The following is a 13528-nucleotide window of genomic DNA, read 5'->3' as shown; positions in this document are numbered from 1 at the left end:
TGCTGTACACAGGGCCTTTAGCTGTTAAAAACTGTTAAAAGCAATTTAGTGCTGTGTAATTTTCATGCCACTAAATAGTATTGTGCAAGCATCCTGGGTCAGTAAATAACTACAATAGTCATATTACTTAAAAAAGGAGTGGTTTCCAAAAAAGTATATGAAAAAAAGTATAAGTTGCCCTGTATTCTGTATATCTTACTAGATAATATTTTCTCCATCCCACACTGGTTTCATGGTTGTAGTCCTGTTCGTAATGTCGAAGCTGTGGTTTCTCACACATGCTCCTGACAATAAGACTTAAAACATATGGTGCCTTTGTAGCGCTGGTGGTCTTGGCTATGTTATTTCCAGACTAATTCCCAGTGCGTATTTGGATCAACTGATCAACACAAAGCCAATTGATGATGAAACCCGCTGCTCCTGGGAACCTTCCGGCATATCTCGGTGCCCGTCACTGATAAACTAATAGAAATAGTGTGAACGCACAATGCCAGGCCATTTATATTTAGAATCACTTGTCAGACATTTACTTTGTAGTCATTACTTCCTGATCTCTTTGAACTTTGCCAGCAGTCTTGTGCATGATTCATGAGCACATCCTCTTTCGCCGGCCATCTATTAGGTGGAGCTCTGCTTCCAAGCCATCTGTTTAGGCCTTTTATGGGGAGGGCCGGGCAGGAATGTTGCCTCGTTAAGAGAATTTGCTTTGAATGGAGGTTTTGTTTTCCACGCAGTTCGGTTTGCATCTGTCAAGACCAGACACCAGAGCCGGCACCCTGAACATGAGACTGCTACTGATCTGTGCGTCGCTCCTCTCCCTCAGCATCCTGTCTGACGCCATGCCACAAGCAGGTTAACATCTTATACCAAACTGTCAATCTATTTATGAATCTATCACTTATCTGCATGTCTACTGTCGATGTCTTTGTGCATTTCTGTTGGTCTTTTTCTGTCCGTTCATTGATCCCTTATTGCAAACCTTAGTATTGTAATACTTCATTGTACGTCACTCTGGATAAGACCGTCTGTAATTTAATGTAGTTACATTCTACGCTCTACACTGGCAATGGTTTTAATGCTTGAATCACAATTTACAAACGTTTGAGGTGTCCTGGAGCAGAAGTGCAAGGCCGGGCCGGTGGACCTGGTGTTCATCATCGACGGCTCACGCAGCGTCCGGCCGCACGAGTTCGAGACCATGCGCAAGTTCATGATCGACATCATCCACACGCTGGACGTGGGGCCCGACGGCACGCACGTGGGCGTGGTGCAGTACTCCAGCCAGGTCCAGAACGTCTTCTCCCTCAAGGACTTCACCAAGCTGGAGGACATGGTGAAGGGCATCAACGAGATCATCCCCCTGGCGCAGGGCACCATGACGGGCCTGGCCATCAAGTACGCCATGAACGTGGCCTTCTCCGCCGAGGAGGGCGCGCGCCCGCGGGTGCCCGACGTGGCCGTGATCGTGACGGACGGCCGGCCGCAGGACCGCGTGGCTGAGGTGGCGGCCGCCGCCCGGGAGAAGGGCATCGAGATCTACGCCGTGGGCGTGGCCAGGGCTGACATGGGCTCCCTGCGCGCCATGGCTTCCCCGCCCCATGAGGACCACGTCTTCCTGGTCGAGTCCTTCGACCTCATCCACCAGTTTGGCCTGCAGTTCCAGGACAAGCTCTGTGGTAAGATAATGCCACGGTCAAAATGGCCCTGTTAGCCTCCGCACTTCGGCTGATGTTTGAGTTCATCACCTCCTAACTTTATACTAGATGTTATTATTTCAATAACATTTAGGACACCTAACAATGCACAATGTTTTGTTCTGCTCAGGATTGGATTCGGCACAGATATGTTATCCACGGTTTTATTTAAATTCCAGAAGACAATTAAGAAAATTGGTTTTGATGACAATAATTTTAAAGGCTTTTTGAATATCCGATTTTGAAATCTATTTTTGTCTATTCTGTATGTAAGTAGTATTGTATAATATCATAAACATATTAATTAATATAAACTAATTATTTATTACATAACATTATATTGAGCACGTTAGACTGGCCTATAATTACCACTATGATGGCTTGTCTTGTTTCCAGGACTAGGGCGGCCTGTAGCGTAGTGGTTAAGGTAAACGACTGGGACACACAAGGTCGGTTGTCCTAATCCCAGTGTAGCCGCAATAAGATCCGCACAGCTGTTGGGCCCTTAACCCTGCACTGCTCCAGGGGAGGATTGTCTCCTGCTTAGTCTAATCAACTGCACGTTGCTCTGGATAAGAGCGTCTGCCAAAATGCCAATAATGTAACTATGTAGTTATTTCTGTCAGTATGGTATGGTATAGTTGTTCTGAGCTTGCTATGTCTGAAGGGATGGACCTGTGTCTGGAGTCTGACCATGGCTGTGAGCACATCTGTGAGAGCTCCCCTGACTCCTACCAGTGTGAATGCCTTCCAGGGTATCGGCTCAACGATGACGGCAAAACGTGTGCAGGTGGGCTGCCTCCAAACGTATGGATCTCTAGCGGTCACAGACACCCAAGAGATGACAGAATAATCAAATCAAATATAACAAAAATGGGATTCTTGTTTAAGTCTTGATCATGAGTTACAATCAAAGTTGTATATACTGTACGTACCATTTCAAATGTATTTGTATTAAATGGGATTGTATGCCATTTATTGCATGGAAGATTAATTTAAACTGTGTCAGGTAAATGTAACTTTGGTGAATAGATCATTCCATGTAGATTAATATGATGTGAATCTTTTTCTGGATCTGTGTGCAATACCTTCAACAATGCACTGTTTAGCAGGCACCTTAACCCAGGTGTAAATGGTCAGAAATAAAAGCTAAGCAAAATAAAATGTGCCATGTTCACAGCAGGATTTGAGCCTGCAATCTCCTGGTTACAAAACAGACTCTGCAAACTGCATGCTACACTGCCATTCCTTCCCAGGCCGTGTAGTTCTCATTTACTATGATCTAGTACTGGTAGACTGACTGTCTCTGAGGGGGTGACCTCAATGCACACACATAGTTTCAATGTTCATATCATCTTGGAGCTTTCGATTTGTGTTTCATACTGATTCAAGAAAAAAAAAACGTGACATGACATACATTTTTGCGTAATTATCGGATGACGATGCTAAAAGTTAGCACAGAGAGCTGACCACTGGGCTCTGGGGCGCTCTGGGGGCAGGGTTAGGGACTTTTTGAAAAACCTACATCACTGCTCTTTCCGTGTGGGCCTTCAATGTAAAGAAAATGCATTACTTAAGAAGCAGAGTGTAGCCTACTGCCAGCTGCCTTCAGTTAAAGTTTTAAAGTGACCTGAAATGGCTCCCTTACACATTGCTTATAACAGAATGGTTGCAGAGTAATGAGGAATATTCTGAAAGAACCAAAGCCAACTGCACAATTATACCAAAAAACTCTTTCCCATATGATTTGATGTAAATGTGATGCAATGTTGCTGCGTGGGGTGTGTTTAATAGCTATGCCCTTGGCCTCTCTCTCTGGCAGTAATTGACCTGTGTGCAGAGGAAAAACATGACTGTGAGCAGATCTGTGTGAGCTCTCCCGGCTCCTACTCATGCGACTGCAACGACGGGTACACACTCAACGAGGACAAGAAGACCTGCGCCGGTCAGTGAGAAGCAGCACGCTGTGGGGGCCGCTGCACACATTCACGCACTCACGTGCAGTATGTGCACACGCACGTACGGACACACACTCACTCTCTAACAGTCTATTTGCCATCCCTTCCTGACCATGCACAGAAACACTGTGCCATGCACATACACACACACACACACACACACAAACACAAACACCATACACACGCATACTCACAAACATACACCATATACACATGCACACACACACACACACACACCATACAGTAAATGCACGTACTCACACACACAACACACACACTTTTACTTCCTATACAGACTCACATAAACACATACCCACACCCATTTTCATCTCTCCCCCTCTCTGGCAGTAATTGACCTGTGTGCAGAGGGAAAACATGACTGTGAGCAGATCTGTATCAGTTCCCCCGGTTCCTACACATGCGACTGCAACTCTGGGTATACACTCAATGAGGACAAGAAGACCTGCACAAGTGAGAACCCACCCACACACACACACACACACACACATACTCGTCACAGACATCATAGTCATCTCAATGCCTGGCATATTCTTTTAGAGGGAAGACCTGCATTGTGGAAGACAATGTACTGCAATTAAAGCATTCAAAAGCTCTATAAAGCAGGGCTGTGAGCTTATGATGTCTGTGACCCCACAGTTTAAACAGGCCATCCAGCCTTTCTAAGGACAATGCCTTTTTTATCTCCCTGTAAAGAGGAAGGTCCCAGATGTGACCCCTGTCACCCTGGGAGATGACCCTAAGCATTCCAGAGCTGAGCTATTTGACTATGTCCTGCAAATTACACATCATGGATCTCTGTTGTTTCACAAAAAGACAGTTTTATTGACCTGAATCAGAAACAGAACGCAGAGCCTTGTATTCTTGTTCATTTCACACAAACAGCGTTGATAAATTGGCAACCACATGCAGTGTAACAAAATTAGATAATGAATTGTGCTGTGAATACAATTTAAAATATATTGGAAACGCTGTGGGGGGATACAAATTGTACAAACTATGTATTCTATGAAATATTAATTAATTTAGATTACTTACGCTTTGAAGAATGGATTGGCTATATTTATCCATCATACGTAATCATAGGCAAAAGGGCATTATTTTTTGATGATGTAGTGATTAACAAATATGAATCAATATTTGTTAATACTGTAATAATCCTTTCTTATGGTGCTTGTTTTGATTGCTTATGCTTTGCACGCTTTGCAAAAGTTAATCATGGGATGCTATTTTAGATCCAGTTTGTTTTATTTGCCATTGTGATTGGACAGTTTTGATTTGCCCCGGTGATTCGTCTGTTTTGATTTGTTCTGTAAATTAACTAATTTTGAGGAGCTTGTATAACCAAGCTTCAGTGTGGCCAAGCTTCACAATACAAGCCTCTGATGATTTAATATTAACTAAATGTAACATCAATGATGACATGACATCATTTTTAGTATTGGACCTGTACATTCATAAAGTATTAGGTAGTCTGAGACTGCATCCTGGGATTAAAGCGTTTTGATGCTAAAGTAACACAATTAACCATTACAGCTCTTAACCAGACCCAATGTGTCCATCCTTCTGAAAGGCTTTGCGCTGCTTAGTGAATGTCTTCACATGCTTCCTTCCCTTCAGTGATCGACTACTGTTCGTTTGGGAATCACAGCTGTCAGCACGAGTGTGTCGGTGTGCTGAACGGCTATTTCTGCCGCTGTAATGAGGGACACACACTCCAGGAGGACGGGAAAATCTGCCTGTGTAAGTGTTGGAGAGTAAAAACATTCCCACGGAGAGAATGGCTGTCATAGAGAACATAACCTCTGAAAGTAAAATGAGGATAACTGCACACATAAAATGGGCCTGGACCTTCTGCAAAAACATTGTTTTTGACATTAGTAGTCTTTACCAGGATATTCTGGGTGTGTGGCTGTTTCTGTTTTACTAGTGGATACACAGCAGTGCATCCGTTTAGCCACGAGCCCAGCAGCTGCTTAGTGCCAGAGGGTGATCAAACACCTTTTGTCCCAATATCTGCTTTCTGCACTCCACACAAGGCAGAATCCTCCTAAAACCCACCTGCTTGGGCTACTCACAAACATTCCACAGCCACGTGCAGTCAGCAACACACAAAATTAGACACAGTCAACCACACACAGGCTAAGACCCAGTCAGCAGCACACAAAATTAGACACAGTCAACCACACACAGGCTAAGACCCAGTCAGCAGCACACAAAATTAGACACAGTCAACCACACACAGGCTAAGACCCAGTCAGCAGCACACAAAATTAGACACAGTCAACCACACACAGGCTAAGACCCAGTCAGGAGCACACAAAATTAGACACAGTCAACCACACACAGGCTAAGACCCAGTCAGGAGCACACAAAATTAGACACAGTCAACCACACACAGGCTAAGACCCAGTCAGCAGCACACAAAATTAGACAGTCAACCACACACAGGGTGAGACCCAGTCCGCAGCACACAGGATTCGACACAGTCAACCACACACAGGCTGAGACACAGTCAGCAACTAGGTTTGCCAGACCTCTGGTTTTTGACAGGAATGTCCAGTTTTGAAATTATTTGTACATGTTCAGTCCGTAATGTCCAATCTGTGTGATTGATGGAAGTAATGTGGTGGTAGTTTGTAATGAATCAGCATGTCAGTGGCTCCCTGGTCCGGCATCGGCACTAAGGATTCCCTCGCTATCAGCAACAAGCAGGATGAGACGCAGTCTGCCTTTTGGGAAGATGAATGCTGTTGTCTGGGTGATCTGCACAATATGAATCAGGCTCTAATACACATCTCATTTTAAATCATTGCACAATTACACTGTTAAGCATTACATTTCATGTATCCATCTTCCGTATGGGGCGGCACGGATGGTGCAGTGGGTAGCACTGCCGCCTCAAAGCAAGGAGGTCCTGGGTCAAATCCTGGTTGGCCGGGGCCTCTCTGTGTGGAGTTTGCATGTTCTCCCCGTGTTCGTGTGGGTTTCCTCCGGGTACTCTGGTTTCCTCCCACGGTCCAAAGACATGCAAGACATCCAGGATAGGCTGACTGGAGAGTCTAAATTGCCCATAGGTATGCGTGTGTGAGTGAATGGTGTGTGTCCCCTGCGATGGACTGGCGACCTGTCCAGGGTGTATTCCTGCCTTTCGCCCAATGTATGCTGGGATAGGCTCCAGCCCCCTTGCGACCCTGTTCAGGATAAGCGGGTTAGGATAATGAATTATGAATGAATGAATCTTCCGTATGGTTTGTTTTAATCCAATTACTATTATTTTAAGATGGTTATAAGTGATAAATGAAAAGGTGATACAGTCAGATTGAGCAGTGGCTGTTTCTCCCCCTCAGCGGACAACCTGTGTAACACAGTGGAGCACGGCTGTGATCATCAGTGCGTCAGCACCCCTGGATCCTACTTCTGCATCTGCCCCGAAGGCCAGCTTCTGCAGGAGGATGGCAAGAGCTGTGGCAGTAAGGACTACACCGGCACCTTAGTTTAACCTGTGATTTCCCTATACACCATCTAGGTTTTACCTGTGATTTCCTGATACACACCATCTTCCTTTTACTTGTGATTTCCCTGTACACACCAACTTCGTTTTACCTGTGTTTTCCCTATACACCTATCTTAATTTTACCTGTGTTTCCCTGTACATACCATCTAGGCTTTACCTGTGATTTCCTGATACACACAATCTTAGTTTTACTTGTGATTTCCCTGTACACACCATCTTCATTTTACTTGTGTTTTCCCTATGGGCACTATCTTAGTTTAACTTGCACTTTCCCCATACACTCCATCTTAGTTTTAACTGCACTTTCCCTATTCATAGATCTCATGTGGCGTCACAAGACAGCTGGTCGCCATATTGATGACTTGAAATGCTGTTAGTTTAGTTTCTGTCAGTGCCAGTGGTCATTGGCCTACTTGTAACTTGTGAGATATAATTTAGCTTAGCTAGCTAGTTGGCTCAGGCTGCCTAGTTATATGGTGTTATTCTAAATAAAAGAGAAAATGTTTCACTTTCGGTTGTCAGTTGCATTTTAGGTGGCACATCATGTAACAACGGATCAGCAAATGTAGCTAGCTGTAGTTGATTAGCTAACGTTAAAATTTAAAATCGTCACATTAAAATATTTGAAGTTCGATAGCTAGCTCTGGTTGTAAATTAGCTGAAGTAGCTATGAATTAAGACATGAAATACGTGCGTAAGTTAATACGACACAGGCAACACTCACTTCAGACACCAATGCCTTCTGAGCTAGCTAGGTCTATTAGCTAACATTACTGCTAACTCACTGATCTACAAAGCCATTGCCAGCTAAGTCTTAGTAGCACACCATAAAGAAAAGGTGTGTTTGGAGATGCACAGTCATTGGAGATGACAAATTCTACAAAACAAAACTACAACTACAACAAAATAATTAGGCTACTGAAAATCATTTTAATGAAAAGTCAACTAAATGCCATGTTCTGGCTAGCTTGCTCAACATATGTAAATTAAAACAAAAATAGCTCCTATGTTTTTTCATATTATTAGCCTGTGTGTTTTTTCAGCAGAATGAGAGCTAGGCTACATGATTTGTCATTCTCATCCCACTATTTCACCTGGCTCCTGTAACAAGTTTCATAAATAAAAGTATGAACAACATATCCTGGTGTATTTACCTACACTATCCCGAAAACAGATATTATAATTACCTCAACTTGTATTTTCAGACTGAAGTTAGACATGTTGCAGAACCACTGTCACTGCAGCAAAGCCGAGTGGGAAATGCCTTTATTTCAGCCTGCAGGTCAGCCAACATCGACCTGGTGCTGCTGATTGACGGCTCCAAGAGCGTGCGGCCTCAAAACTTTGAGCTGGTGAAGCAGTTTGTGAACCAGGTGGTGGACTCCCTGGATGTGTCGGCTCACGGCACCCGGGTAGGCCTGGTCCAGTACTCCAGCCGCGTCCGGACCGAGTTCCCCCTCAGCCGCTACCAGAACCCGGAGGACATCAAGAGCGCCGTGATGAAGGTGGAGTACATGGAGAAGGGAACCATGACCGGCCTGGCCCTCAAGCACATGGTGGAGAACAGCTTCGCCGAGTCCGAGGGGGCTCGCCCCGCCAAAAGGAACATCCCCCGCGTCGGCCTGGTGTTCACCGACGGACGCTCTCAGGACGACATCACAGAGTGGGCCAAGAAAGCCAAGGATGCAGGTGGCCAACTGTGCCCGAGATCCCATATTTACCCCCCTACACACATGCATGGAGTTTAATACCATTCCACTGCCCAAGATTGCATATTTACCCCCCTACACACACACGGAGGTTAATACCATTCCACTGTGCCCGAGATCCCATATTTACCCTCCTACACTCACACACATGGAGATTAATTCCATTCCACTGCCCGAGATTGCATATTTACCCCCCTACACTCACACATTTAATACCAGTCCCTTCCTGTGCGTATAGTTATGCTATTCAGACGTGTCGGCAGCTTTTTACAGGGGTGAAATCACCTATTGCGTGCGTTAAGCCACGAGTGTGTATTTCCATGGCTCATAAGTGCTGCTCAAGGAACTTTTTTTTTGTTTGCACATATTTTAAGGTCGATTGCTGTCGTTTGGTGTTGTGAAAGCGAATTGATGGCCGTCCCATGTGTGAATTGCACACGCCGCAGGTATCACGATGTACGCGGTGGGGGTCGGGAAAGCCGTGGAGGATGAGCTGCGGGAGATTGCCTCAGAGCCACTGGACAAACACTTCTTCTACACCACTGACTTCACCGCCATCAACCAGATTGCTGAGAACCTGAAACTCAACATATGTGCAGGTACCGGGCACATGCCAGGCAGACCCCCTGAACATAGTTTGGTCTCTGGCACCACCTAGAGTCGCCCAATTGTAATAAGGGGTTGAGAGCAAAGGGTTTGTGAACCGACATGTTCCGGGAAAAGGACACTCTTATTCTGTACTTCTACTCTTTCCAAGGGATACTTCGAATGCTTATTGGCTTCTGATGCCTGCTTTTTTATTCATTTCATTCAGCCATCTTTTCCTAGTACTATGAAACATATAGGAAACATTTTCTAAAAGAGTTTGAATATATTCATGGATTCAAATTATTTTCATGTTTTAAGGTCTTTACCTTAAGACAGGGTGCACAACACGGGTCGAACCAATTCAGAATTTTGTGCCAACTTCTGCGGGTGTTGTGTATGTTTGTCTTAAGAAATTATAAAAGCAGAACCAGGGATATAAAACTATGTAGGTGCTACATTTAGACAGGGCTCATAGAATGTTGATAGATTTTAAGGAAGGTGACCAACAACAGTGGGCAGTAGATCAGGGCTATGTGGTGATTTAATTGCATTTGAGGACTCACTTTTTGCTCATCTGTGTTGCCGTTTCCCAGAGGAGAGCCAGGGGGAGATCGAGGTGAAAGATCCCTGCGCTTGTGAGAGTTTGGTGGAATTCCAGCAGGCCACCATGACATCTATGGAGAACCTGACTCAAAAACATATCCTTTGCCCTCACAAAGTCACCGACAGTTCATTCCATATGTATTTGAACAGTGGTACAACTTCTGTTCTTTTGTACTCCAGCAGATTGTATTTGAAATGAAACAATGAGTATGAAGTTGAAGTGCACACTGGTACCTTTAATTTCAAAGTATTTACATGTATATAAGGCAATCAATGTTGGAACATCCCTATTTATACATCATTCCCCCATTGTATGGGAACAGAAGTAATTGGACAGTTGGCTTCTTAGTGCAGATACAAGAAAGCTTTTAGTATCTAGTCTTGATTCTAGGCTTTTGATTGCCTGTGTTGTCAACATCAGGACAAGAGTTGTTCCAATGAAAGTCAAGCCATAATGATGGTGATAAATAAGAAAAAACAGTCAGAGACATATGCCAAACACTTGGCTTACTGGGACAAATCGTTTGGAATATCATTGAGAAGAAAAATAGTGCTGGTATCATTGCCTTGCTGTGGAATGAAGCACCGTCCAATGAATTTGGAGACATTTGATTGAACTTGAGCAAATAAGATGCTTCTGGAGACTCCAGAATTATTTTTTCAGCTGCTATCAGCAGTTACATCATCAATTAAGGCAAGTGAGCCAGCACCATAACACCTCTAGTTCAGAAATATTCTTCAGCCTCCTTGCATGTACAGCACGATTGATAGTATGCTTGGGATCGTTGTCTTAATGGAATACCCAACCTCTCTTCAACTTCAATGTCTGGACTGACCTTTGAACATCCTATAGAATTTCTATTTCAATATTTGGTGGAATTTGTTTAAGTTTTGCACAGGGCCCTTTTCCTTTTTTTATCATTTATAAACAGTGAACATGAAAATAAAAAGCTTCAAAATTTGCAGAAATGTTTTAACTCTGTTACATGTACAGTTCAGTTTTGCTTCTCTTCACCAAGATAGAAATTGTAAAAATCTTTGTGAAGAGGGGTGCCCAAATTTTTGCATACGATTGTACCTGACTAATCAGAAACAGCTGAGAATCCCAGTGGCCCGATTACAAAAGTAAGTCCAGTTACTTTTGGTCCCCTAAAATGGGGGGACTATGTATAAAAAAGAATGTAATTCCTATACAGATTATCCAATATGGATGTAAATACACTCAAATTACTGTATAGACAGTCTGTATTTTAACCTCATATGTATAGCTTCACTGCAAGACCAATGTGCTGGAATACAGAGACAAAAGAAGAAAGAACAGAACCACATTGTACCACTGCCCAAATAGTTATGGACTGCACTGTATTTAATTCACAATTCTTTTCTTTGTTTACCTCTAACTGTTTAGATATCTTTCTAATGTTTGGGACAGGTACATTTCCGGCTGTCTTGCGTTTTATGTGGAAAATAGTCACTGGCTCATGGGTGAGTGCATGAGAGAACACATGCTTCAGCTGCACTGAGGTGGAAAGTCCAGGGGTCAGAAAGTAAAAGTCCTGCCATGTGTTTCTTCCATCTACTGTATGCCCTTTAAGACCCCCTAAGGGATGGGCAATTTTTGGACCTGGAGTACAGGTATGTATGTAGTTTTTTGTTTCCACCAATCACCGTGGCTAAATGAACTAATTGACTGTACAATATACAACAACACTGGTTCACTCATTGATTTGATCAAAAACATTGTATATAGGGCCACAAGAACAGTCTTCAGCTGTCATTCATGCACTAAACAAGAAATAGAGCTAATATGTCAGATGGTGTAAATGTTGTCTAATTAAATAATTCAGGCCAGAACTTGGCAAGAAAGCCAGAAACAGATACGTCCCTTGTTGCCCATCTCTACTAAAGAGTTGCACTTGGCATAAAGAGCACATTTGTTCCATTCGTCACAAGGAATTCGTTTCTTAGAACAGAGACTTAAGTAGCTGTCTGAAAAAAGGCATCTAATCTCTCCTTTCCTCCTGCTCATCAGCTTGGAAAATGCTTCCTTGTTTTCTTGAGTCCAGAGACTTGTGTGTCTGTCCAGAAAAGGGGAACTTGGGAAAGTGATTTAGTTTCATAGGCCAACTGTTTATTTTTCTCTTAAAGGCCTGGATCTGGAGAAGGAGAAAGGGGCACAGTGGCACTACTGTGAGAGTGTAACTGACAGACCTTGAACTCCTTGAACGTCTGTATTCTACATATACATTCATTGGGCACTTTATTTGGAACACGTACTTATTCATGCGGTTATCTCATTAGCCAATTGTGTGGCAGCAGCTTCAGTTAATGTTCACATCAACCATCAGAATGGGGAAAAATAATCTCAGTGATTTCAATCATAGATCCATAACTCCAGGAGAATCAGAAAATTAAATAGACAGGGAATATCTCTTGCTTGCAATTTATATGCTCAATGCATTGTACAATACTTAGCTTGTTTCATTGAAGACAAAAATGATTACTTTAAAACAAAGATGTGACAGTATTAAAATGAGTCTCATGGGAACAGCAATGCATTGCAAAAGAAAGTATAAATGGTCAATATTTCCAAATAGGAAGTATTAAAAACTGTTTGTTTTTATGTAACTTAAAACAGCCAAAAGCCTTAGAATCCCATTCTTGTTATCTTCTAAAATCGTAAAGGTCCAGACAATGAGGCATCGCTAATTATTATGTTAACTGATATTGGATATTGGACCAGTTAAATAAAGCTTTTGAAAGTTGAAAGCTAGTTTTAATTAGCAAAGTTGTGTGATTGGAGAAAAATACTGGGACTTCACCTTAACAGCTTCCACTCTCAGTGATGACAGCCAGACTGGAGGACCTGGAGAACCAGCTGCTGTCTCGGAAGTGAGGATGATGCTCCTAGGTTTTCTTCCTTCAAGAGCATCTTATGCAAGCGTGCTTTGTTTCAGAAAACAATGAAAGAGTAATAATATTCTACACCTGTAGGGTTTATCTCACGTACTGTAATTCACAATTTTAACGTGATGAATTGGTGCACGTAGACGTGCAGCACCATTTAAACATATCAAAAATTTATATACATCCATGGACATTATACCTTCTCTCAGATTGTGCAGGTAACATCTAAGCAAAGCCTTTATTTCCCCACCAGCTACTATTTTGTTTCTATCCAAGTCTGACATATTTGATACATTTTTTATTTTTATATTTATAATGTACAATCATTATATGCATCAGAAAATTGTTTTTCTACCATATTTTCAAAGTCTGTATCAAGGCAAGTTATCTCTGAAAAGAGCAGCATTGCTCTAGTGCAGCTTGTTTAGTTCTAAATAATTTCTGTGAGCTTATCACTGATTCACATCCCTTGAGACATTCTAAAATGACATTAATTTCACTACTTCCACCAAACTTAATTTAGGTTCCATTTTA

General features: G+C 42.8%; 1 protein-coding gene across 1 annotated transcript; it reads left to right on the top strand.

Moving 5' to 3' along the window:
* The first annotated feature begins 782 nt into the window (after nt 1-782).
* matn4 (matrilin 4) lies at nt 783-12983 on the top strand. Its single transcript, XM_061219650.1, has 11 exons — nt 783-852; nt 1107-1676; nt 2362-2484; nt 3517-3639; nt 4001-4123; nt 5291-5413; nt 7021-7143; nt 8463-8876; nt 9343-9495; nt 10078-10182; nt 12925-12983. The coding sequence occupies exons 1-11, from the start codon at nt 783-785 to the stop codon at nt 12981-12983; spliced, it is 1986 nt and encodes a 661-aa protein (XP_061075634.1).
* The last annotated feature ends 545 nt before the right edge of the window (nt 12984-13528 follow it).

The sequence above is a fragment of the Conger conger genome, chromosome 14, assembly GCF_963514075.1.
Source record: "Conger conger chromosome 14, fConCon1.1, whole genome shotgun sequence".
Taxonomy (NCBI): Eukaryota; Metazoa; Chordata; class Actinopteri; order Anguilliformes; family Congridae; genus Conger; species Conger conger.
The sequence above is the reverse complement of the archived record's forward strand: the minus strand, read 5'-3'. Positions and strand labels throughout refer to the sequence as shown.